Source organism: Pseudophryne corroboree, chromosome 4, assembly GCF_028390025.1.
Source record: "Pseudophryne corroboree isolate aPseCor3 chromosome 4, aPseCor3.hap2, whole genome shotgun sequence".
NCBI classification, from domain to species: domain Eukaryota; kingdom Metazoa; phylum Chordata; class Amphibia; order Anura; family Myobatrachidae; genus Pseudophryne; species Pseudophryne corroboree.
This window is the reverse complement of record NC_086447.1, coordinates 923,989,549-923,998,986: the sequence shown is the minus strand read 5'-3', so window position 1 is coordinate 923,998,986 and position 9,438 is coordinate 923,989,549. Positions and strand designations below refer to the sequence as shown.

Sequence of the window (9,438 nt, the reverse complement as noted above, 5' to 3'; positions counted from 1 at the left end):
AGGTGTTTCCCAGCGCTCCCTAACCTCTGGCGGGAAAGGGTATAAAGCCAATAACTTCTTTGAAATTAGCAGTTTTTTTATCGGGGCACCCCACGCTTCATCACACACGTCATTTAATTCTTCTGATTCGGTAAAAACTACTGGTAGTTTTTTCACACCCCACATAATACCCTGTTTAGTGGTACCTGTAGTATCAGCTAAATGTAACATCTCCTTTATTGCCAAAATCATATAACGTGTGGCCCTACTGGAAAATACGGTTGATTCGTCACCTTCACCACCGGAATCAGTGCCTGTGTCTGGGTCTGTGTCGACCGACTGAGGCAAGGGGCGTTTTACAGCCCCTGACGGTGTTTGAGGCGCCTGGACAGGCACTAATTGAGTGTCCGGCCGCCTCATGTCGGCAAACGACTGCTTAAGCGAGTTGACGCTATCCCGTAATTCCACAAATAAAGGCATCCATTCTGGTGTCGACCCCCTAGGAGGTGACATCCTCATATTTGGCAATTGCTCCGCCTCCACACCAATAACGTCCTCATACATGTCGACACATACGTACCGACACACAGCAGACACACAGGGAATGCTCTATACGAAGACAGGACCCACTAGCCCTTTGGGGAGACAGAGGGAGAGTCTGCCAGCACACACCAAAAAGCGCTATATATGACAGGGATAGCCTTATGATTAAGTGCTCCCTTATAGCTGCTTTTATATTAATATATTGCCATTTATTTTGCCCCCCCTCTCTGTTATACCCTGTTTCTGTAGTGCAGTGCAGGGGAGAGACCTGGGAGCCTTCCTGACCAGCGGAGCTGTGACAGAAAATGGCGCCGTGTGCTGAGGAGATAGGCCCCGCCCCTTTTTCGGCGGGCTCGTCTCCCGCTATTTAGTACATTTAGGCAGGGGTAAATATCTCCATATAGCCTCTGGGGCTATATGTGAGGTATTTTTAGCCTTTTTAAAGGTTTTCATTTGCCTCCCAGGGCGCCCCCCTTCCAGCGCCCTGCACCCTCAGTGACTGCCGTGTGAAGTGTGCTGAGGGGAAAATGGCGCACAGCTGCAGTGCTGTGCGCTACCTTAAGAAGACTGCAGGAGTCTTCAGCCGCCGATTCTGGACCTCTTCTTGCTTCAGCATCTGTGAGGGGGCCGGCGGCGTGGCTCCGGTGACCATCCAGGCTGTACCTGTGATCGTCCCTCTGGAGCTTCATGTCCAGTAGCCAAGAAGCCAATCCATCCTGCACGCAGGTGAGTTCACTTCTTCTCCCCTCTGTCCCTCGTTGCAGTGATCCTGTTGCCAGCAGGAATCACTGTAAAATAAAAAACCTAAGCTAAACTCTCTAAGCAGCTCTTTATGAGAGCCACCTAGAATTGCACCCTTCTCGGCCGGGCACAAAAATCTAACTGGAGTCTGGAGGAGGGTCATAGGGGGAGGAGCCAGTACACACCACCTGACCTGTAAAAGCTTTACTTTTGTGCCCTGTCTCCTGCGGAGCCGCTATTCCCCATGGTCCTTTCAGGAACCCCAGCATCCACTTAGGACGATAGAGAAAAGACATGAAGATAGTCTGTACAGACTCCAATTCCCCTGTTTGGGGCCAGGAATAACCCCAGCTGTTTTACACCGAATAAAAACACATTTTCACTCATTGTGTAAAGAAAGTCTGTTTAATATTACAAACCCCTGGCTGCGATCGTTGTATCTGGCTCTGATGAAAGGATGACGCACGGGGGAGGAATTTCATGTAGTTATGGGAATAAAACACAAATTTTTCCTTTAAGAAACAAAATATGGTCATTTATAATTAGGGATTACCCCCAAAAAAGTTTTTCACGTGTATTAAGAACAACGCAGCCGACCCTCTCCTACTAGCAGAGACACGCCAGAGGTAGAATGGTGCACCAAGCACGAGATCTGATTAAAGTGCATCTGTCGCCTGCACGCAGCCTATTCATTGATGAAGGACGCAGTGATGTCACATCGGCTTTATGACCAGAGGCTCAAACGGGGACTACAAAAACAGAAGTTTAATAAGACCTTACATGTTAATAGTAAAGTAAAACTTTATGTCGCAAACGTGTTCTCCATCCACACCGACTAGGCAGCGACACTCGTATCGGGTCCTGATTACGCGTGAAAGATTCCGCCCGCAGGGGTCATCATTAATGCTGTAAATCTGAGGTTGCTACCGCTATTTTTCGGTTACGCAGAATGGATGAAGATGGAACGTGCATATTTATCATGAGGCCAATATGCCCGAAAGGAACGGTCATGTAACTATCATGACTCTCCTAGTGCCTACAATGATGTCAGGTATTGCTGAAAAGCACAGAACTGACAGCCTGGCATGCCCACGTCTATGTCCGTGATCCGCCGCTTTAGAAACGCTGCTCAGGGATTTTATGGCTAGCGTGGGCTGGACTGTTTCCAGGTTTTAGTAATATGCCAATCACCCACATACGTTAGAAAGCCGATAAGTATCATAGCGCACCTGAGCAATTCATTGAGGTCTTTAGTGAATGGATAGACTGGACATTAAACCAGCCAATACGGCTGCCTCAACGCCACACAGGCGATGTGCTACCTTTCACATATAGACCTGTCTGGGTTATGGTTCTATTAAAAAAAAAAGAAAAAAAAAGGAAATGAATTGCAGAGCTCAGTAATTAAATTACGACGATGAGGTCACAGAGCACACAACATTCAACAGAACAAACTTAAGACAGACTCGCCGAATAAGGTATCACAAAACCGTATACAGTATAAAATGTTATTACATGAAGGATAATCATTCGTTTCCCACATCCTCAGTTTTACCAGTAAACTGAATTCATTTATCCGATAAGGGAATCGCGCATACAAATAAAATATACAAAATGAGACTCCCTCACACAATTCTATAACGTATACATGATCAGTGAGACAAAACGATGAATGGATGAAAAAATATAGAATGTATATATAAAATGTCAACGGTAAGTCTCCAATAGGGGGAGCCTCAAACGTGCTTATTTGGGAAGCACAGGTAAAATGTAAACTGTAAGCCTGGAGGGTTCATGCACCGTACAAGTGCCGCGCTGACGCAGTTATTTACGTGGCGTTATTATGGACTCATGAGATAAAGGGTAATATATCCATGCCTCCTTTGGGAGCATACCAGCAAATCAATGGGAAATGTCCGCTCTATACAGAAGTGATCCGGTCACCAATATACACGGATTTAACTGTTTCAATGGCAGCAGAGTTCTGCAACATTTCCACAGGTGATCTGGAGTTGCCGTAAGTCTGTTATTGCTGTCATGTTACCACCATGCTGCAGGCGGTGCGTCAGCCACCTGACCCTTCTTCATTCGTCACTTCACAAGCATGCCGCGAGACAACTTCCACAAGTGGTTTCTGCGCCGATGGGTGGAAGTCAGCAGGGCAGTCAGTCTTTGTGCAACGTCTGGTGTAAATGGAGATAGAGCGGCTTCTTGGTTAGCAGCTGCAGTTTCTTCCTTTTAAAGTCTGTCGGCTTCTTGTAGCTGCAGCAAGATAAAAGAAGATAACACTGAGACCCGGGTGGGACACATCTGTAAGATTAGCAGAGGTCTTACTGTGTTCATTACATAGATCCCCTTGTTCTGATGCTACAGCGCACAGATTCTCACTACAGGTGCACACATTACAGACATTGTAAAATCTCCACAGGATGTACACACTGCTGCACTTGTGGTCAGGTGAAAGCAGGCCTTGTTAGGGGTGGGACTCAAGCTGGGAAACCCTTCTGTAGAATGACCCTGCCATAATGGCTCTTATTATGACCAATACCCAAGTAGAGTTTGAGCAACAGTCTATCAGAGAGGTGGTGGCACAGAAGGCACCATTAAGGGGGATAGATCAAGACTATGGTTAACGTTATCCTGTATTCAATATTGTTGGGGACACATATAGAGACAGGTTCCCCTGAGGAGTCCTATACTGTAATTCAGAAGCTGAAACGCGTTTGCTTACATCCTTCAAATCCTCCATGTGACACAGTTATCAGATAAGCATATGGTAAAAAAATTAATTGCCAGACATATTACACTAGTGGAGCTTTTACCCCCCCCCCCCCCCTTGGGAGTGGAGAGCATTGAAGTTTTTTCTAGAGGATAGCAGAGACCCCACTGTCCACAGATTGTAAATCTAAAGGGTGGTCCACACTGCTCCTAGAATATCTGGGAGTGAAGTGGGACAAGCAGAGGAAAGGAACGAGACACACTGTCACAAGCTTGAATCATCTATTGTTTTGGTACATATCACTACTAAGGATTTTTATTTCATCACTGCAGGTGTAGAGTTTTAGCCTGATTGGATATTTGTTTGACTTTTAAATTACGAGTTACTTTGAGGACTTTTTTGGCAGCCAATTTAATGGGAGCGTTGTTTAAGATATGTAGCACTTTTTTCCATCACTTTCTGTATCTATTTAACCTGTCTTCTGCCATTCCCACCCGTGGGCCACAGTGTCCCGCAGGTGGGAAAAGTTGCGGTTTGCGATCAGCGCCGGTGAGAATGAACATGGGCATCTAGTCAGTGAGGGGAAGGTTTGGGGGGCAGCCCAGCATCTCCTTAAGAGCTGGGCACAACCCATGAGAGATGAAAATGAGATGACACCACCCTGGCCAGTGATGCCCCCTTTTCGGGTTGCAGAGTGCCTGATTACCCGCAGCGGCATGTTGTTATAACACGGCTCAGCCGCCTCTATATCAGCCGATCTCCGGGTGCTGCCAATGTCTGCATAAACAATCTAGGAATACAGCGATCGGTAAGTGGTGTCACTTACAGCTCAATCACTATCTGGCCAGACTTTATTTCATCCATCTCCATGAAGGCGAAACACTTTGTACTTGTAAATCGCTTCTTCGGCTTGTAGTGCTTGAACTCAAAGAAAATAGCTGCCCCTGAAAGCAAGACACAAGGGTTACGTAGAGGCAAAGGGATGCCGGAGAGATTATTATCCACTTATATTTACATGGGTCCACAAGGGCTCTATAGCACTGTAAGACGTACAAGCTTACATAAATACATTAGACCGTTACAGAAAGGTTTACAAATCTATATATATATATATATATATATATATATATATATCTATATGTAATGTTAACCTGCAAATCACATAACTATGTAAAGGAGACATCAGGAGTGAGGGCCTGATCACAGGAGCTTACATTTCCATCCCCTCAACTGAAACTGCCTCTCCTTGCTGCTAAATCCAAGGGCCACTACTCTCTGCTTATTCTTCTTGACCTCTCTGCTGCATTTGACACTGTGGACCACCCGCTCCTCCTGCAAATCCTTCACTCCATTGGTCTGCGTGATACTGCCCTCTCCTGGCTGTCCACCTACCTCTCTGACCACTCTTCCTCCATCTCCTCTCATGACTCCACATTCCCTCCCCCCCCCCCCCCCCCCTCCTAACTGGAGATGTCCCCCCAAGGTTCTGTCCTTGGTACTCTCCTTTTCTCTCTATGTCCTCTTTAGGCGAGCGCATTTGACTTCTAATCTCTCTATGATGAGGATACTCAACTCTACCTCTCCTCCCCGGACCTCTCCCCCCACTCGTACCTCCAACGGTCTCTCTGCTATCTCCTCCTGGATGTCTCAGCGCTTTCTTAAACTTACCATGTCTAAGACTGAGCTGATCATCTTCCTACCGTCCCGCACAACCTCACCTCCCACAATCTTATCTATTGATGGCACCGACTATCTCCTCTATCCCCCAAGTGCGCAGTCTTGCAGTAATCCGTGACTCCTCCCTCTCCTTCAAACCACACATTCAGCACCTCTCAAAAACCTGCCATTTCCATCTCACAAATATTTCCAGGATCAGACCCTTTCTCACCCAAGATGCCACCAAGACCATTATCCACGCACTGGTCATCTCCAGACTGGACTACTGTAATCTCCTCCTATCTGGCATTCCTGACAAATACCTCTCTCCACTCCAATCTATCCTCAATGCTGCTGCCCGGCTCATCTTCCTCACCAAACGTACGTAATTGGACAGGAAGGACTCTATGGGGAAACAAGGTAGGAGGAGAGAGGCTGAGGGCTTGGAAGGGGAGAGTAGAGGAGTCTGAATGTGTTGTGGAACTATTAGCGCAATACCAGGTAGCAGTAGTGTTGAGGACTGAAAACTAGCGAGGAGAGAGATCGCTTGGTCTGTGATGAAAAGGTTGCAGTAATCAAGGCGAGTGGTGCAGGAGTAATAAGTTTTAGTATCTTCCAGGATAAGAAAGGGCCTGACCCTGTGGAAGCAGCAAGCTCTGGAAAAGGACTGAACATGGTGGGGATTAAAGAGAGGGCAGAGACAAGGATAACAGCCAGGTAGCAGGCTTGGAGGACAGAGCAGAGGGGAGCTTGGTGGGAGGGAAGACGATAACTTCAGGTTTTAGCGATAGTAAGATTAGGGAAGCACTCAGAGAAGAGGCTGCAAGAGCTGGATGGTTGGCGAGAGGTCAGAGTTGGATTGTTTGGCAAGTGACAGGGCAGAGCTGTAGGAAGAGAGAATCAGAGAGGAAGCGGGATTTCCTCTATTGGTGCCCAGCAGAAGGAAGGCATCTTTAGAGAGAATGTTAGAGTAGGGTCCCAGGTTTGAGTAGACACTCACAGGCAGCAGAGGCAAGGGTGTCAGCGATGATGGGTGTGCTAGGCCATTTCCTCCATGGAGGGTGACCCAAAAGACACAGATGGGCCAGTGTCCCCAAACGGCCCATTATGCTGCATTGTGAATAGCAGTCTGACAACACCCGCATAGCACCAACTCTCCTAAAGGTCGTCTTCATTTACCCAAGTATCCTTTACTCCTTCCCAGCTGCGGTGCACAGCTTTACTGCCTTAGGGAGCTGGCTCTGATAATGCGGCAAGGAAGCATTACCAGAGCCCCACGGCCACATGGAAGCTGCAAGGCTCAATGCAGCAGACACCTGACAATCCCACCAGTGGTTATAATCATGGTCACACAAGACGAGATATTCATGAACCGGACAGGTTTGTGTGGTTCCAACAATTATCCCATCATTAGCATGTTGTAAAAGGCTCACAAGATGACAGTAATTGGATATTGTGCGGTCACACGTACCGGCCGCAAGAAGTGACCCAGCTGCTCACTGCCAGAACTTAAGTTTACCACCAAAACGCATCAATTTCCAATTGTATATATTTTTAGATTATAAAATTTAGATTTTGGGTCTCAAAAACCCAAAGGCTAAATATAGTATCAAGGGTACTATAATGGAAACTGAGGAGGAAAGGGATCTAGGAGTCACTATTTCAGGTGACAAAGGATAAATATAGTATTAATGGCACTATACTGGGAACTACTGAGGAGGAAAGGGATCTAGGAGTCACTATCTCAGGTGACATAAAGGATGAATATAGTATTAATGGCACTATACTGGGAACTACCGAGTAGGAAAGGGATCTAGGAGTCACTATTTCAGGTGACAAAGGATAAATAAAATTTTAAACCTACCGGTAAATCTTTTTCTCGTAGTCCGTAGAGGATGCTGGGGACTCCGTAAGGACCATGGGGATAGACTGGCTCCACAGAAGACATGGGCACTTTAAGAAAGACTTTAGGTATGGGTGTGCACTGGCTCCTCCCTCTATGCCCCTCCTCCAGACCTCAGTTAGAGAAACTGTGCCCAGAGGAGACGGACAGTACGAGGAAAGGATTTTTGTTAATCCAAGGGCAAGATTCATACCAGCCACACCAATCACACCGTATAACTTGTGGTATCTATTAAACAGTTAACAGTATGAAAAAACAACGTAGCATCAGTCCAATCTGATGAAACTATAACATAACCCTTATGTAAGCAAAACTATATACAAGTCTCGCAGAAGTAGTCCGCACTTGGGACGGGTGCCCAGCATCCTCTACGGACTACGAGAAAAAGATTTACCGGTAGGTTTAAAAGCTTATTTTCTCTAACGTCCTAGAGGATGCTGGGGACTCCATAAGGACCATGGGGATTATACCAAAGCTCCCAAACGGGCGGGAGAGTGCGGATGACTCTGCAGCACCGAATGAGCAAACCTTAGGTCCTCCTCAGCCAGGGTATCAAACTTATAGAACTTTGCAAAGGTGTTTGAACCCGACCAAGTAGCCGCTCGGCACAGTTGTAGTGCAGAGACCCCTCGGGCAGCCGCCCAAGACGAGCCCACCTTCCTAGTGGAATGGGCCTTGACCGATTTTGGTAACGGCAATCCAGCCGTAGAATGCGCCTGCTGAATCGTGTTACAGATCCAGTGAGCAATAGTCTGCTTCGAAGCAGGGGCGCCAACCTTGTTGGCTGCATATAGGACAAACAGTGCTTCTGTTTTCCTGACTCTAGCCGTTCTGGCCACATAAATTTTCAAAGCCCTGACTACATCAAGGGACTCGGAATCCTCCAAATCTCGTGTAGCCACAGGCACCACAATAGGTTGGTTCATATGAAAAGATGACACCACCTTAGGCAAGAATTGAGGACGGGTCCGCAATTCCGCCCTATCCATATGGAAAACCTGATGGGGGCTTTTATGAGACAAAGCCGCCAATTCCGACACTCGCCTAGCCGAAGCCAAGGCTAATAACATGACCACCTTCCAAGTGAGATATTTTAACTCCACCGTTTGAAGTGGTTCAAACCAGTGCGACTTAATGAAACTCAACACCACGTTAAGGTCCCAAGGCGCCACCGGAGGTATAAAAGGAGGCTGAATATTCAGCACTCCCTTCACAAAAGTCTGTACTTCTGGGAGAGAAGCCAATTCTTTTTGAAAGAAAATGGATAAGGCCGAAATCTGAACCTTAATGGAGCCTAATTTTAGGCCCAAATTCACTCCAGTCTGTAGGAAGTGAAGGAAACGGCCCTGATGGAATTCTTCCGTAGGAGCATTCCTGGCCTCACACCAAGAAACATATTTTCGCCATATCCGGTGATAATGTTTCGCTGTCACGTCTTTCCTAGCCTTTATCAGAGTAGGAATGACCTCATCCGGAGTTCCCTTTTCCGCTAGGATCCGGCGTTCAACCGCCATGCCGTCAAACGCAGCCGCGTTAAGTCTTTGAACAGACATGGCCCCTGTTGTAACAGGTCCTGTCTTAGAGGAAGAGGCCACGGATCTTCTGTGAGTATTTCCAGCAGATCCGGATTCGTGGCCAATCTGGAACAATGAGAATTGTTCTCACTCCTCTTTTTCTTATTATTCTCAACACCTTTGGTATGAGAGGAAGAGGAGGAAACACAGACCGACTGGAACACCCACGGTGTCACTAGGGCGTCTACTGCTACCGCCTGGAGGGTCTTTTGATTTGGCGCAATACCTCTGTAGCTTTTTGTTGAGGCGGGACGCCATCATGTCTATCTGGTGCAGTCCCCACTGACTTGCAATCTGTGCGAAGACTTCCCGATGAAGTCCCC

The 9,438-nt window shown here is 47.1% G+C and overlaps 1 protein-coding gene across 2 annotated transcripts in view; it reads right to left on the bottom strand.

Annotated features, from left to right (window-relative positions):
• Positions 1-1,649: 1,649 nt before the first annotated feature.
• Positions 1,650-9,438, bottom strand: part of AIDA (axin interactor, dorsalization associated) — a 77,062-nt gene continuing 69,273 nt past the window's right edge. For both annotated transcript variants that reach the window (XM_063919037.1, XM_063919038.1), the window contains 2 exons: positions 4,809-4,926; positions 1,650-3,525 (listed from right to left, as the gene is read on the bottom strand). In XM_063919037.1, coding sequence (XP_063775107.1) covers positions 3,429-3,525; positions 4,809-4,926 — 215 coding nt within the window. In that variant the 3' untranslated portion in view covers positions 1,650-3,428. The remainder of the gene's footprint in view (positions 3,526-4,808; positions 4,927-9,438) is intronic.